The sequence below is a fragment of the Suillus discolor genome (assembly GCF_016758755.1).
Source record: "Suillus discolor strain FC423 chromosome Unknown F5147scaffold_57, whole genome shotgun sequence".
Taxonomy (NCBI): Eukaryota; Fungi; Basidiomycota; class Agaricomycetes; order Boletales; family Suillaceae; genus Suillus; species Suillus discolor.
In genome coordinates this window covers 165,744-182,954 of record NW_024541304.1, presented here as the reverse complement: position 1 = coordinate 182,954, position 17,211 = coordinate 165,744, and the positions used below count along the sequence as shown (strand labels likewise).

At 50.6% G+C, this 17,211-nt stretch overlaps 3 protein-coding genes across 3 annotated transcripts; 2 read left to right on the top strand and 1 right to left on the bottom strand.

Moving 5' to 3' along the window:
- The first annotated feature begins 1,551 nt into the window (after positions 1-1,551).
- F5147DRAFT_336227 (uncharacterized protein) lies at positions 1,552-2,557 on the top strand. The gene has a single exon (XM_041429276.1). It carries the CDS (start codon positions 1,644-1,646, stop codon positions 2,298-2,300), a length of 657 nt encoding a protein of 218 aa, XP_041289247.1. The 5' UTR covers positions 1,552-1,643; the 3' UTR covers positions 2,301-2,557.
- Position 2,558: 1 nt separating this feature from the next.
- Positions 2,559-7,972, top strand: F5147DRAFT_814041 (uncharacterized protein; the record flags this gene model as incomplete). Its single annotated transcript, XM_041443509.1, has 15 exons — positions 2,559-3,071; positions 3,141-3,242; positions 3,301-3,430; positions 3,529-3,565; positions 3,640-3,847; positions 3,899-4,729; positions 4,758-4,841; positions 4,971-5,653; positions 5,728-5,877; positions 6,117-6,360; positions 6,503-6,522; positions 7,321-7,341; positions 7,393-7,520; positions 7,628-7,649; positions 7,895-7,972. The coding sequence occupies exons 1-15, from the start codon at positions 2,966-2,968 to the stop codon at positions 7,970-7,972; spliced, it is 2,844 nt and encodes a 947-aa protein (XP_041289246.1). The 5' UTR covers positions 2,559-2,965.
- A 1,990-nt stretch (positions 7,973-9,962) lies between these two features.
- Positions 9,963-10,619, bottom strand: F5147DRAFT_777293 (uncharacterized protein; the record flags this gene model as incomplete). Its single annotated transcript, XM_041441960.1, has 1 exon — positions 9,963-10,619. One exon carries the CDS (start codon positions 10,617-10,619, stop codon positions 9,963-9,965), a length of 657 nt encoding a protein of 218 aa, XP_041289245.1.
- Between the last annotated feature and the right edge of the window lie 6,592 nt (positions 10,620-17,211).

Here is a 17,211-nt window from a genome sequence, read left to right as displayed (position 1 = left end):
AACAAAATGAAGTATGGTGCTGAAGTCCTATCCTTTTACTATTCAATTATTCCGCCACCACCCATGCGCTTTTTTTTTCTAGCTGGCCAAAACGAAGAGCAGACAGCTTGACTTTGCTCTCAAATTTGACACGTGTTTCATTGTGTCCTTCCCAGTTTTCTGATTCCGGTCACGATGGTCTTTAACGTGGCTGACAGCCCCATCAGCTATATTTTTTTACCTTCACTTCGAGGCACCTCTGAAGCACCTTAAGCTATGTGACATCTCTCGCTTAATTCTCACTCGGCACTTCAAAGGTGGTTTCAATTCGCACAACCTGTATTTTCCATCCATATATACGCGCGGGCACTGGGTCTCGCATAGGGTAGCCTAGATCACTTGGATCACGGAGGGTCATGTACAAAACAATAACACCTTTGTTCCGGAGCTAATTCGGTATTTTAGCGACCTGATATGAACATGAGCTATGAAACACTGACCTCGGACATTAGTCTTGATTTTCCTGTACCAGAACTTTGGACGATCGAACAGAACTTAGCATAGTATGGCCTGTGCATGTCGCCACCCCTGAACTTCATGTTGTTATTTTCAGGTACTCGTAGAAACCGTCCGCAGCCTTCCCAACGCGCGTGTGACAGGCGTGGCAAATTATCTTTTGTAGTCCAGGGTATTGCTGGAGTATTTCCTGCGCCATGCGCATATCAAGCCTATCTTTCAGGTATTTGCCTTTGAGCAATATACTGGCCGCGGAGACAGTTTGTAGCAAGGTCGGGCTAAGCAGCCAGTCCGAGGAATCTAATCTTCACGCAGGGGCCAGATATTTCATGTACGGTTCGATCGATCTCATCACGTTGTGTGGCAGGAGTATCATAGGAAGTTGATGAACCTGACTCGGCACCGAGGGCGTTGATACTATAATTGATTGAAATTCTGAAGCGAAGGGATTAGGATATTCATGATTCAAGCGGCGAGTCTGGAACCCCGCGCTTCTATGCCATATCCCTAGGAGTATCATTCGAAGGGAGAGCCAAAAACGAGACGCAGTCCAGGGCTGAATACAGTTACGCGATTGGCCATTACATAATTCAGGTTGTAGCAATTACTAAGCGCCCACTGCTCCCTCTCGTGATCAACGTTAACTGCTAGTACCATAACGGTTCAATTGCAATGGCTATCTTACGCCGTTCGTGAAACCTCCCGTGCGGCATGGAGCGCTCATGTATCCAACATCGGTTACCTGGTACCGCGAGTCCGCGACACAGCCTAGTAACCCAAACCCCGTCAACTCGAATTTCCTTCTATGGTCCTGTTCAAGTCTATATCTCTAAACAAGTTAGCAGCAGTTCAATCAGTTACCAATCACTGAAAGGCTATCAGTCATGATAGCGATTCGTAACGTTCACAACAGTGACTTTCACAGCCCAGACCATCGTGTTTCCTATGCATGTCAACAATAGGAACGGATAGCACAGCGTTAGCTGAAAGGAGAGACTATTTAAGTTTCGTTTTCTGCGCCGTCGCGCTTCTCTCGTTTCTTCATTCAAAGACGCCTTTCGTTTCTTTTGTCTTGGATCATTACTTGTATATATCTCTAGGGTGCAGGCCATCTTTCTCGAGGTCATCATCCATACTAAGAGACCTCCATGCCAGCCACTACCATGTCTTCCTGGATCTCGTTCTCCGACATCTTCTATTTTACTCGCAATGCGAGAAAAGCGCCTCTCATTCCAGAGGGTTTCGTCCTTGAAACACCTTTGGAGCGCAAACCTACTACGGCAATCCAGCTCAAGCCAGAGTCTCCAACATCCCGCTCAACACTTCCCACCATTTCCAAATCAACGATACCTTTGCCCGCGTCTTCCAACCCACAGACACCCCCGGAGCCAGTCATTTTCATAGGAAACAACAGCACTGAAACCCTTGTCAACGTTGTTTCAAAGCCCGGGTTTCCAACTTCAATTCTGCAGCTCTACCCATCTGTCAATGAGGCTGCGCACACACGACGCATATCGTTCGCAGAATGTGCCACGCCCTCGCGTCCTGTGAAGCCTGTCAACGTCATTGACATGGACCAGGTCTCGTCCAAGCCCCCCGCGGCCGCAGTGGAAACGCCTGAGCAAGCAAAACCTCTCAGAGAGGACGTCCCCGATACGGAAAAGAAATTAAAGAGGAAGAGCATCATGCGGAGTATGTCCCTGCTTGCCCCTCGTGCACCCGGCACGAAGACGCGCCGTTTCTCGGTCCCTGTCTTTTCATCGTTGACGGATGCCATGAATAAGCGGGCAAGCAAGCGGCCGTAGGCAGCCCAGTCCAGGGCGAGGGGAAGAGCACCGGAGTACCACGATAGCCTAGGAAGTGAATTCCGCAGAAAAGCGCACCGATGTTTGAGCACCACACATGCTATCATTTATTCTATGATATCTATAATTCAACCTTAATCATTAATTACTCACATTTTGCCTCATTTTGTACTAGGGTGGTCCATGCACTATTGCGAACTACTTTGGCTTACATCGCAATCTGGACATTGGTTTAGCATATACAGCATTCAAGACACTGTAGTTCTACAGTAGGGTATGGTTCTGGAATGGAAGAAATATGATACACACGATAAGCATATGGAACGTTTATTTGATTATCATAAAGCCGCACACGGCTAGGTTCGCTGCGCATATCGATCGCGATTTTGAATCCCAGTGCGCTGTATATCGTTGGAGCAGATAACAGAAAGCCGAAGCCAGCTAATGACCGCAGAAAACAGATGGCGGCCAGCGCTGACTACAAAAGGTGTTAGATAGGTGTGATCGAACGCATGGAAAAGGCATCATAAGTAGTATGAGGCGTAAAGCAATTGACGACGTCAAGCTGTATGCAGTGATAAGATAATACCTGCTCCCACGAGGGCGATGCCCTTAGGTTGAAACGGTTGAAGCGTCATTAGAGGAACACTGGCAGCACCGCCAGAATGAGACTAACGATATCCGAAATTATGAGCTTTGTGGCACTCCAGCCTGTGATCAAGCACTCTGTTGGAAGTACTAGTAGACATCCGGTGAGCATGACAGCTGATGGTACGTCTTACTAAGCGCTAAGGTGGTGTGCCTTGATAATAGAGGACGTTATGTAATCACCGACATCAGGTCGTAGCGACTCAGTTCGGTTCAGTGATGTCCCCCATATCTTCAATGCATGCGTTTTCCTGAATCCTGAGCTCGCTGGCAGGGACTTGCAGCAGACTGACAGTAAAAAAAGCCTGCAATATTTGTGCGATTTTATGTATTCACCTTGCGACATGCACAGGTACTTTACAAGTTGCACCTGGCGGCCTCATAGTAGTTTTCCAACAGAGCCTCGACCTCACCGTGGCCTTCCAGTTCGCCGTTGGATTCCTGGGATCGCTGACCACTCACCATATCATTTCTCTCGAGTAGTGGGTCTTCGGTGTACCAGTACTGCAGTTTCAACTCGCCAAGTGTGTATTGACTCTGATCTCACTCCATCTTGCGCTCATTGCGAGACCTTTTATAGCGTCACTACTAGCCTAGTGTATCGAGCTGGGTTGCAGGTTTGTCCTCCAGGCCATTCACTTCCGTTCTTACTTCTCAACAACTTTGCACTCAGCCTTGGGGATAATTCCAGCAGTGTGGCATCATGTCTGACCTTGACGAGGCCATTGAGCTGCATCTGGATGCATTACTCCTCCGTCCCCCCGATCATCCAGATCGATCCATGTCTCTGAGCAATCTTGGTGCCAGTCTTCGAAACAGATTTCAGCAGTGTGGGATCATGTCTGACCTTGATGAGTCCATTGAACTGCATCGGGATGCATTACTCCTCTGTCCCCCTGGTCATTCAGATTGATCCTCGTCCCTGAACAATCTTGCAAACACCCTTGGAGATAGATTCGAGCAGCGTGGGGTAATGTCTGATCTTGATGAGTCCATCGAGCTGCATCGGGATGCATTACTCCTCCGTCCCCGCGGTCATCCAGATCGATCCATGTCTCTCAACAATCTTGCAAACAGCCTTCGAGACAGATTCCTGCAGCATGGGATCATGTCTGACCTTGATGAGGCCATCGAGCTGGATCAGGCTGCATTACTCCTCCGTCCCCGCAGTCATTCAGATCGATTCTCATCTCTGAACAATCTCGCAAACAGCCTTGGAGACAGATTCCTGCAGCGTGGGATCATGTCTGACCTTGATGAGGCTATCGAGCTGCATCAATATGCATTACTCCTCCGTCCCCGCGGTCATTCAGATCGATCATCATCTCTCAACAATCTTGCTATCAGCCTCCGAGACAGATTCGAACAGTGTGGGATCACATCTGACCTTGATGAGGCCATCGAGCTGCATCGGGAGGCATTACTCCTCCGTCCTTGCAGTCATCCAGAGCGATCCTCATCTCTGAATGATCTTGCACTTAGCCTTCAAGACAGATTCCACCAGCGCGGCGTCCAGTCTGACATTCATGAAGCATTTAGCTTATATTCTCAACTCTCCCACCTATCACATGCAGCATCTCGCTCAGATCTTCGTGTTGCTAAATCATGGGTGGCCTTCGCTGACACCCTCAATCACGCATCTGCATTGCTTGCCTATAAGACTGCACTGAAATTCCTAGATCAGCAGGTTGCTCTCTTGTCGCCTTCTTTCCATCATTTCGACGTCTTCACTCTTCAGGGAGGCTGTTTCTTCCCTCGCCACAGATGCTTTTTCATGCAGTGTTCGTCATCATGCGCTGACAACTGCAGTGGAGCTGGTGGAGCAAGGTCGTGCAGTGTTCTGGACCCAGTTGGCACGCTTCAGCATGCCGCTGGATGAACTTTCTGTTTCAGGTGATACCGGTGTGGCCTTGGCAGAAGAGTTCAGATTGTTGAGTTTTTGCCTTCGTAATGCATTCGATCAGTCTACTGAAGACCAGTGTCTGCAAATTCGGCAACTTGCCATGCAATAGGATGACGTAGTTTCACGCATCCGCAAGCTACCTGACTTTTCTCGGTTTCTCCTCCCTCCCCTTTTCTCCGACCTACAGAAGGCAGCTGAAGACGGTCCTGTCATCATTGTTAATACTAGTCAGTATCGCTGCGACACCTTGATTGTCCTGAGCAACCAAAATCCTGTCCATGTGCCAATCGGTATCACGCACACTGAAGTTTCTGATTTATCCTCCAAGTTTCAGTCCCTTTCAAAACAATTTGGTTCTCTTGATGCTCAACTCAAGCTTGTCAGCATCCTTCGTAAACTTTGGCATGGTGTTGTTGGCCCCGTAGTACAAGCCCTTAAGGTATCAAATATTTGCCCTGGTTCGCGTATTTGGTGGTGTCCCACTGCTGAGTTTGCGCTGCTTCCTCTACATGCAGCAGGAGCTTATGAGAAGAAGAGAGATTGTTTGTCTCACATCTATATCTCCTCGTATACCCCCACTTTGGCAACTCTTGTTCGTGCGAGAAAGCAGGTTTCACGAGATGGGTCCCCGCAACATTTTGTTGCCATTGGTCAAGGAAACCCCGATGGAGGGAAGCCACTTGAATGTGTAGCTCCCGAGATAGCAATTGTCGCCAAGTGTCTCGCACCCGCTGTGTCGTCCTTCACATCGCTTGAGGACAGCAACACACACCTCAGGCAGCAGTTCTCGGTACTATTAAAGGTCTGTCAGACCCTATTTTTATGTTAGGATTATATGGTCTAAGAGACCCGGCCTCGCTGATGTTCTATTTATAGCACACCTTCCTTCCTCCAGAATTCTCCTGCAGCGCCTCCCTTGAGCCTCGTAGCCCTCTCCTGACCCTCTGGATATTCTGTACATCATCTGCAATGCTCTGCGATTCCTCGCCGACATCGTCAGCATCCCCGTCCCAGGACTACTTAATGGTACTTAGTGCTCATTCTGTCCTTGTCTTGACTGAGTCCTGTCTCTCCACCATGACAGCTCCCAGCTTATACTCAACACGCTCGCACTGCGACGATTTGTACTGTTGTTCGCTTTGTTATCCTCGCCTTCGTTCTGCCTCATGTTGCTCGTATCTTCAATTGTCTTTACCTAGTAGGATTGGTATAGTTGGTTTGGGTGCATCTATCTAGTTTTATTTCTCTACTAACTGATGCTCCAGTCACTTCAGTCTCACACCATTTCGAGTCGCAAGTCCTTGTGCTTGAACATCCATCACTCATCCACTGTCCTGCTCATGAGGTTAGCTTCCACCTTCCAATGCTATCCACCTGCGATATGGCTGATTGAGGGCAAGAGGGCACAAGTGTATCCTCAGCACTGCCTCGTCAACGCTTGGACACCCGCTATCATCATGCCCACCCTCTCGTCACCCATCATCCCGCGCAGCACTGTGCATGCCACTTGTGTGTAGTCATCGACCATTGATCAGTGCCTGGTGTCCCACCCGACTCGATGCCACTCCCCTTGCCCAAAGGCTCTATCACCGACACTGAGTTCTTCAACATGACACCTTGACGTGTGTCATCTCTACTTTGTGCTGTGTAGATGTTACATATGCTCAGTTTGTAAGTTAAACTTCTCCCCACATACAAAACTGACCAGCTCTTTTTGTAGCCTCAAGCACATGACTCAGTCTCATGTATTCGTCACTAATGCATCTGTCATGGGCATACTTCAAACAAGTGCATCCCGTGTCAAGTGCGTGATCTTGTCTTTTACTGTTGTGTACTCGACTGCTGATGGTGCTCTGCCCATGTCCTGCTCACAGTTTGTGTGCGTTATCGTCCATTGACCTACTTACCTTATGCTGATGGTGCTCTGCCCGTGTCCTGCTCGCAGTTTGTGTGGGTTCTCGTCCATTGACCTACTTACCTTACACTGATGGTGCTCTGCCCACGTCCCGCTCTCAGAAAGTGCGTGCTCTCGTCCTTTGACCTGCTTACCCGATGCTGATGGTACTCTGGCTGCATCCCGCTCTCAGCTTGTGCATGTTCTCATCTTTGACTTGCTTACCTGACACTGATGGTGCTCTGGCTGCGTTCCGCTCTCAGTATGTGGGTCTTCTCGCTTTTTGACATGCTTACCACTTTCCACGCTGATGGTGCCCTGGCTGCATCCCGCTCTCAGCTTGTGCATCCTACTCCCCGGCCGGTTCCTACTCCTAGGCCAGTTCCTGCTTGCAAGCCAGTTCCTGTTCCATCTGCACCAGCACCTGTGCCTCCCCGCGAATCAACGCCAGCTCCTGGCTGAACCAACTCCAACTCCAGCACCTTCTGCTCCAAAACGAGTTTCTCTTGTTCTCGTTGTGAAGGATGAGTAGGGTGTTATTATCCGTAGTACTAGAATACATGTCTTTGTAACAGCTACTTCTATATGATTTATATGTTAGTACCCGCGTGTAAATCCTGCTGCATCGCTGCTGATGCCACAGGTAGTACTGCAGTAAGGTGATATTGAGTATGAGACAGTGGAAAGCAGTGGCTTCAAGCAATGCGGGAGGGCAAACTTGTCGACGCACTGAGACAAGTTTCGGTCCTACTAGCCAGCTTCAAACTGTTGAAAGGTAAATGTCCATAACACTGCATTTTGCAGTGTCAGCGGGTCATTTACCTTACAACAGTACCTAAAGGTTTTCTGTGACATGTAGGGACTGCTATACTACTATTTCAGACCATCAAAAGATGTTTTTATGGTGAGTGCTGGGTCAACAATCAATGTTTTATGTTTTAATCGAACTTTTAATTCGTCATTTGATTGGCTGCTTAAGCCTCTCAAGAGCATCTCAGGAGCCTTGTGAGATGCTCATGGAGCCACAGCTTAGGTAGGCACAAGTGCCTGCCTTCTCAAGTTGATCTGCATACTTACTTCTACATATGATTCGCGCATCACATTCACTGTGTTGCGTCGCTTCACATGATCTTGTTTATCGGTTGCCAGCTGATGTCTTCCTCCTTCAACAACCGCTACATCATATCAATACCCAGCTCAACCTTCAACTCTCCCTCTCCGACATAGGGCTCTACTACATATACACACCTCCCTCAACAACTTAAAACTGAACTTATCAACCCCTCGAGCATACAATATACAGGTGCGCCCCGTCAACTGACATCATTGGACTTCACTCAACTAACAAAATACTGTATTTAAACGACTCAGATATCAAGAAGAGGGACCATAATACGGTTCTCGGCTCTGGCATTGGGCGAACAGTTCGACTTTGCTTCAGACGCATCCCGAACCGTCCTGAACCCCTGATATTTTCGACAGTATGTACCTAGTCTGCATGCTGGCAGGCTAATGCTACAGGAGGATTCCAATCACCAGACCAGGAGGTTGACATATGTCCCAGTTCGTCAGTAACTGTCCCTGCTCGTCTGCAATCTAGGTGCATCTTTTTCATTTATCTATGTATGTAGTACATCACTGACAAGCATCTTCGCTCATTTCTGTGTGTTGTGCACTGTCTGTTACAGTCATCTGTAACACCTACACCAGCCCCCGCTCTGCTAGACTCCCGATGCGGCGGCACGCTGCCTGCACTTAGAAAGACAGCGGTCTGGACCGCTGTGACACCACCCCTGGCCTAGTCGGCCTTGTACCTGATCCATGGAGGCTGTACGCCTCATGGTCACCCTAGATCAGCACATGTTGATTGTTGCCGCCTCATGAAGCCTCATGAAGATTCGGAGCGCCCTTGGCGCCTCATGTACTTATGCGCAGTCGCACTTGGCGCTGCATGCTTGATCAGAGGTTAAGCCTCATGTATCTTATCTGCACTCATGACTGTCCACATGTACTCTTATCTTTGATAGACATAGATCCGCAGATATACTATAGATACAGACTGAGCTTGAACACTTACATGTAGCACATATAAGTAGATAGATTATTGTACTGAGATCTTTACTTTAATCTACTTGGTCTCACCCAGAAACCTGTTCAACTAAGTCCTCCAACTTAGTTGTCTAGACTGCACTTCTAAGTCGCTCCCCGCACCTTAGCCGTATCCGCTAGCCCTGCATCTCGATGAGCGCTGTCTTACCAAGATAACCGGAGGAACCCTTGACGTTCCATCAAGCTGAGAACCACCCTTAGCTTCGGAGGGCTCACTCGAGCCATCGCTAAGAAGACCTATCCAAGTTTGCACACGCCGACCGACGGTCAGCGTAACACTGTCTGTGTCCGGTGTCTTGCACAATAGGTATGATTTTTCACATTTATAACTATAGCTGATCATTTATTTATGCTTCCTAGGGCTGTTCATCGTACCCGTACCGTTGGCTGTTTCGACCTTGAGTTGACAGTACGGGGTACAGGTATAAAGGTCCTGTACATTGCCGGCACTGCTGGCGCTATCATTCTGCGCATCTCTTATGGCTATGAAGTGAAAGAAAACAATGATCCCATTGTTGACCCTTGCAGGCTGTGTGTTACGCTGACCGTCGGTCGGCATGTGCGAACTAGGATAGGTCTTCTCAGCGACGACTCGAGTGAGTCTACTGAAGCTGAGGGTGGTTCTCGTCTTGACGGAACGTCAAGGGTTCCTCTGGCGATCTCGGTAAGACGGCGCTCGTCGAGATGCAGGGCTAGCGGATACGTGCTAAGTCGTATGGGGGCGACTTAGAAGTGCGGTCTCACACAAGGAAGCTGGTAAGGCTTAGATGAGCAAGTTCTGGGGATGAACCTAGTAGATTAAAGTAAAGTCTAAGTACAATAATCCTGTCTACTTATAGGGAAGTACTACAAGTATTCTAGCTCAGTCTGTAATCAATAGTATATCTATGATCTATGATAACAAGACATGAGGTTCAGATAAGTACATGAGGCTTAACCTCTGATCAAGTATGCTGCGCCAAGGGCAGCTGCGCATAGGTACAGGAAGCGCCGAGAGCGCTCCGGATCTTCATGAAGCGACATGCGGTATGCATGCGCTGATCTAGGGTGACCATGAGGCGTACAGCCTCCATGGATCAGGTACAAGGCCATCTAGGCCAGGGGCGGGTCATAGCGCCAGGGGCGGGGTCACAGCGGTCCAGACCGCTATCTTTCTAGGTGCGGACGGCGCACCGCCGCGCAGGGAGTCTAGCAGAGCGGGGGCAGGTGTAGGCAGAGCTGGGGCTCCTGTAAGTGTTACGGATGCCTGTAACATTACCCCGTTACTAAGGTTGAAGTCACCGGCTTCAATTAATACTTCGTCCAATGTCTGGGAGGACGGTGCAGGTGTCGAGGGAGGTGCTGGCACTGGTGTCATGGGTATCGGCGTTGTGGGCATAGGTGAAGGTGGTATGGGGAAGGCGAGCGCGAGGTCAGCGAGTGCTTTATGGTTCTGCTCCCAGTCTAGGAGAGCTTCGAAGAACTTCTCCTCATCTGAAAACTCTTGGAGCACTAAGTGTCCCTTGAGTCCAGGGCAATGGATCGATAAATGATCCGGTCCAATCTTGCTGCAAATGCAGCAGACGTAATCAGGACACTGTCTAAAAGTGTGCCCATATCCTCCGCAGCGTCGGCAAAGCGTGCGGGTTCTATCCATTGTGGCCGCTCTTTTCTTTGGTAGCGCGCGCACGGGTCTAATTTCTTCGGCATGTGGCTTTGACATAGCCATCCTAACCGTGAGGTTTACAAGGTCGGGGAAGTCGAGTGGTAGGAGGTGAAGCGCCATTGCGCTGTAGAGACTCGCGCCTCTCAATGCGGAATATACAGCCCTATTACCCACATAATTCCCTACACGTTCCAGCTCTTATCCGAAGGATCAGTCATACGCGCTCTCACGCGTGCGCCCTACGTACGCGCCTCGTTCGCGCGCCTTACACGCACTCGCGCCTTTCGCGCGCGCTCGTGCGCCTCCCCTTAGGCCTTCGTACCCTTGTCCGTCCGTCCGTCCTATGTCCTCGCTGATTTACTGGTGCGTTATTCTTATCCCTTTCACTGAATTGACGTACCTTCGGTCCGATCTCCGCGCTTACATACTAGAAAGTCTATCATAGGCTTTAGAATATATTTAGAGTTGATATGGTTACTCGGTTCGGTACCACGCTCGAAGCGCGCCGCATAGCGTAATCTCCCTTCTTAAATAGAGGGAAAGTTCCTTTTAACTGACTTCCTTCCCTTCTCCCTTATCTGAGTATACTGCAAATTGTATAAGTGCACCTTAGTACTTGAAATCCGATTATACTTCACTATTCTACCATCGCTCGCGCATCTGCTATACTTGAACACTCTCCCCCATCGCTCAAAAGCACGCTTCCGTATACGCGCGCGCCCCTCGCATCTTTCGCTCGCGCGCGCCCTTCGCGCGCCTTCGCATTGCTTACTCGCGCCTACGCGCGCGTTATCTTCTCGCGCCTTCGCGCGCCTGTTACCACCCGTCTAGTTGGCGAAGACTCCCTCCATTACATTAAAGAGGAACTTCTCTCAGTAGCTGTCCTTTGGGTCGAGTCGTATTCTCGTATCCTGGTCTTACTGTAGAACCCCCGTTAGCTTTAGCGTTTCACCTATAGTCAAGATTCCTCACCTTCAACTGGAGCCCACCGCGAGGGACACTTCTGAGACAACCGGTCGGGTACTCAGACCCAACAGTCGTCGCAGAGCTAGAGAAGAAGCCATCGCCGCATTCGACAAAGCTATTGAATCCATTGTACCAGGTCCCTTATTCCTTCAACCCCCGCGCGGTCGTTCGCGCAACGTATCAGAACCCGCACGACCAGATCTCGCGTTCCTAGCACGCGCGCATAGGCAACCGATATCACCAGTAACGCCCTCGCCCGAAGAATCTGTCAAAGAGGAGTCGTCCGACGACTTTGAAGCAATAGATAACCCAAGAAGTCAACTTCCCGGAGCGTTCCTCCACACGCCCAATCAACCTCCTTTTATCTCCAACCTGTCAGCGCTAAGCGCGCTAACCGACACCCCGCTTAACACGCCAGCATCCACTGCGCGCGAGAACGCGCTTTCTACGGTGGGATTACCGAAGATCAAGCAAGAAGCATCCGAAACACCACGCGCACCGAACTCGATTCCAGGCGGAACTATCGTAGCAAATCTCCCCTTCGTATACGCACACCAAGCGCTAACAAGACAGAAGACTCCCGCACCCGCAACATCCCAATCGCCTATCATGTCCACAGTAAGAACCAGAATGCCTATCCGTGGGACAACGGACGCGCCTAAATTCGACGGCACCACGGATAACCTCGCTGACTTTATCGACGCATATGAGCAGCTCGCTGATGAAGTAGGTCTATTAGGACTTGACCGAATCAAAGGCATTATCCGCTACCTCGAGCGCGATGATCGCGAATTATGGGGCGGAATGCCCGAAGCGCAAGTAAGCGATTACGACGCCTTCTTAGACGAGGTGAAGGTAATGTATCCAGGATGGGATGGCAAGAGGCGCTACGCGCTCACGGACTTACAAGCCATTGCGCGCGAGTACGCTAACAAACCAATGCCTTCTTACCAGGAATTAAGTAGCTATCTGCGCGCATTCAAGAAGGTCATGCAACCGCTCTTGGCAGAAGACCGTATTGGGAAAGCCGAAGCGCGACCGACTATTCATGGAAGGCATTCCTAAAGACACCCAGGCGCTAGTCTGCACGCGCCTCATGATCAAGTTCCCGGACCATTACCCGCAGGACCCATATCCGTTCATGAATGTTTTCGCAGCTGGACAGTTTGTACTACCAGCGAACGCACCCGCGCTAAGCGCAACGGCTAGCGCTCCCAAGGTTACGCCACTCGCTAACCTAATTGCCGCTACCGCGCCAGCAAAACCGCCCGCGCAAGGTACAGTAACTAAGCGCGAGTATAAGCGCGAAGCACCCGTGTTCAACGACTGCGCCTTCTGTGGCAGTCTCGAACATTTCTATCCTCGGTGCATGGAAAGGCAAAGGTACATTGACGCAGGTAAATGCAAGGTTAGCGAGGAGACGCGCAAACTCGTCTTGCCAGATGGCGAGTGGATTCCTGGACGAGGACTCCTCAAAGAACGGTTAGATCGATACCACACGAGCCGGACAACGCAGGACACAACCGCTAGCGCAAGTGTGACGGCCGGGCTCTTCTATCGCGCCCAAGAAGTCGACGCAGTAATCGAAGTAGGATCGTCCGCATTTGTGCACACAGTCGCGCAAATCGAGTCAGAGGAGGATGATCAGACAGATGATCTAATGGCAGAGGCGCTAGCCTATGTAGCAGCGAAGCGAGACCAGAAGCGCAACGCTAAAGGTAAAAACTGTCCGCTTTGATGGCGTGGAAGTACCCAGTGAAACGCGCGCGCGTCCAAGACCCGCGTCAAGACAAGCTACAGTGGAGGAAGAGATAATCTCTCCCGAAATACAAGCTTCGTCTGACAAAGGTAAAGGAAAAGAATTAGCAAAAGTAGCGCCGACAAGCGCACCAACTAGCGCTAAGGCGCCTCCCAAGGGCGCCTCGTCATCATCAACCGCACCACCATCATCATCAGCACCACCACCATCCCCTTCACAATCGTTAGCATCATCATCAACACCAACTTCAGCACCAGCACCAATTCAATCATCATCGTATCGTTATGCATTCCCGCTTGAGGACAAGGAGGCTGACAAGCGCGTTGTCGAGCGCCTTCTAGATTCTAACCTCAGCATTCCCGTAAGGGAATTATTAGCTGTATCCCCCGACGTTCGCCAACAATTTCGCGAACTCACGACGAAGAAGCGCGTCACAGTAGGCGCAGTATCAGTTCACGAATTATCAGGACATCCCGCGACCGATCAATGGTTACGCCAGTACGAAGGCGTGCGCATGCGAAGCGACGACGGCAAGATTGTCGCGGACCACTTTGCGCCCTTGCGCTGTATACGCGCAAAGACAATAGGAGGCCGCACTCTCACTTGTGTCTTAGATCAAGGCGCCGAGGTAGTGGTCATGCCAAGGGAAGTATGGAAGGAGCTCGGTGTACCGCTCAGATCGGACCATAGCCTTAACATGGAATCGGTAAATACGTCGCGCGACTCGACACTAGGTGTTGTGGAGAACGTTCCGCTTGATTTTGGCGCAGGGCCCTTGTACTTCCAGGTCCAAGTCATCGAACGCGCGACCTTCGAGGTTTTACTAGGGCGCCCATTCTTTAAGCTTACTTCATGTCGCACCTTTGATCTCCCCGATGGGGAACAGGACCTCTTACTGACTGACCCTAATGCGCGCAAGGAACTGCGCATTCCAACCCTACCTTGGGTCAAGCATTCGCTCGCAAGAGACGCGAAGTGCGCTAACCAAGCGCACTCGCACGCGCTCAAGGAGGAGGATAAGGGTTTTTAAGTCTCGATGATCCGCAGCATTTGCGGGGAGACGCCTATATGCACTTGTTTCCTCAATCATTTTCTTTATCGCATCACGCTTCGTCTTCTCGCATGGCGCCTGACGCGTTGCGCATCGCGCGCGCGGGAGGCGCTCCTCATCCCTCGCTCTTAAGGAGCAACAATGCATTACCTCCTGTAGTTATACATCAAATTTCTTCATCATCTATTCCGCAGTATTCCGCGCGTTATGCGCATCTAACATCCACGCAGTCCATTATAGATCAGGCGACGATCGACGCCTTCAATTCTCATTATTATTATGATCCCGTGCTTCACGCGCTGGTCTATAAACCAGTCGCGAAGAAAGTGCGCACCGTGCCTACCACTATGCCCGCAGAGTATAGAGTAGTGCGCCAATTGCCCAAAGACCCGTTAGCAGGGCTACCCGACTTACCGACCCATCTCCCAGAATTCTCTCCAGGCGCGCGCTTCACGCAGGAGCGCGCAGACAAACTAGACCTTGATCCAGCGAACTGGCTTTGGCCAGAGGAACTCAAATTAGTGCGCTGGCTAGTTCGCGTCCATGAACTCGCCTTTGCGTGGGATGCCTCAGAGCGCGGGCGCCTCAATGAAACCTGCTTCCCGCCTTACAAGATCCCTACGGTTCCGCACACCCCTTGGTCTCAACGCAATATTCCGATCCCGCCAGCCACCTTAGATGAAGTCGTGCGCATTATCAAGGAAAAGATCGCATCAGGAGTATACGAGCCATCGACAGCCGCGTATCGCTCGCGCTGGTTCTGCGTCGTCAAGAAAGACGGAAAATCCTTGCGCCTAGTTCACGATTTGCAGCCACTCAACGCGGTAACGATTCGTGACGCGTCACTTCCCCCGTTCGTCGAGCTTCTCGCAGAATCATTTGCGGGTTACGCGGTATACGCTATATTGGATTTATATTCAGGATATGACCAGCGCGCGCTTCACGTGGACTCGCGCGACCTAACAACCTTTGGGACACCCTTGGGTCCTCACCGGTTAACCACCCTTCCTCAAGGGCATGCTAACGCTGTTCAGGTTTACCAAGGCGATACCGCCTTCATTCTGCAACATGAGATCCCAGAGTTCACGTCGCCATTCGTGGATGACGTCCCGATCAAATCGGTACGAACGCGCTATCAGCGCGAAGACGGTTCATACGAGGCTATACCAGAAAACCCAGGAATCCGACGCTTCATATGGGAACATTGTATCGTTGTTAATCGCATCCTTCAGCGCTTGGAGAATGTAGGCGCAACCGTCTCCGCATCAAAATTCGTTCTAGCCGCGCCCACAGCTATTATCGTTGGGCACAAGTGTACATTTGAAGGGCGCGTACCGGAAGAATCCAAAGTACAGAAGATTCGCGACTGGCCTGAACCCAAGAATCAGTCACAAGTACGCGGATTTTTAGGAACTTGCGGCGTCTTGCGCATATTCATTCGCGATTTCTCGCGCATCGCGCGCCCACTAATTGACCTTACTAGAAAGGACGCGCCGTTTGTATTTGGACCTGAACAACGCCAAGCCATGCTGACCCTCAAGGACTCAATTCTAAAGTCGCCCGCGCTAAGGCGCATCGATTATGACAGCGAGCGCGAAGTCATTTTAGCGGTTGATACTTCTAATATTGCCATCGGATTCATCTTGCTGCAAGTAGGCGAAGACGGGAAGCGCTACCCAAATCGATTCGGCTCCATCGCGCTGAATGACGTGGAGAGGCGCTACTCCCAAGCGAAGCTAGAGCTCTTTGGACTTTTCCGCGCGCTGCGCGCCGTGCGCGTATACATATTTGGAGTCAAGAACCTCACAGTGGAGGTCGATGCGAAATATATCAAAGGTATGATCAATAATCCAGATTTGCAACCCAACGCGACCATCAATCGATGGATCGCGGGCATCCTCTTATTTTCGTTCAAACTTGTTCATGTACCCGCGCAAAAGCACAAAGGCGTTGATGGTCTCTCAAGGAGACCGCCCGCTGATGAAGATCCCATAGAGGACGACGATCATGAAGATTGGATTGATCGCGCATACTCGTTCGCTATCGCGCTTCTAAACGATCGCACACGACGTATAGCAGGCGGCTCGGCAGACATGCGCCATGAAGCGCATCGCACGTGTTTCATCTCGCAAACCGTTCGCACCCCTACGCTGCGCGTATATTTCGATGTCACGCAGACAGAGGAGTTAGAACCTGATATTCCACGCTCGGACAGCGGCGCGCGAGCAGGACGCGCTGATGACCATGATAGAACAGTTCCTCTCCTTGCGCGAAAGACCCACTGACGTTTCAGATCAAGAATTCGAAAAGTTCGTCAACAACGCAGCGCGTTACTTCATCCTGGAAGGCAACTTATGGCGCAAAGTATCAAATGGCCAACATCAGCTCGTGCTGCCCCCAAGTAACGCTATCGAGTTCTCAAGGAGGCGCATGACGATTTAGGGCACAAGGGTACTTATACCGTCAGCGCGCGCCTACGGCTGCGCTTTTGGTGGCCGCACATCAGGGAAGACATCAAATGGTATGCGCGGACATGTCATGAATGCCAAGTGCGCCAAACGCGCAAATTGCATATTCCTCCAATCGTGCCAATGCCAGGTGGTCTATTCCGCAAAGCGCACATCGACACGATGAAGATGCCCAGAGTGGGAGGGTTTGAATACCTTGTGCAAGCGCGATGCGCACTAACATCGTACCCTGAATGGCGCATGCTGCGCAAAGAAAATACTCACGCGCTAACCGCATTTATTTTCGAAGAGCTCTTGTGTAGGTGGGGTCCGATCACAGAAATAGTAACGGACAACGCGCCCGCATACAGGCTCGCAGTAGACGAACTCGTGCGCAAATATAAAATACACCCAATCCGCATCTCACCATATAATTCTCAGGCAAACGGTATAGTCGAACGACGACACCTGCGATGTCCGGGAGGCCAT

Excerpts from the sequence above, each read along its gene's own strand:
- F5147DRAFT_336227 (XM_041429276.1), top strand. The coding sequence starts at position 1,644 with ATGCCAGCCACTACCATGTCTTCCTGGATCTCGTTCTCCGACATCTTC.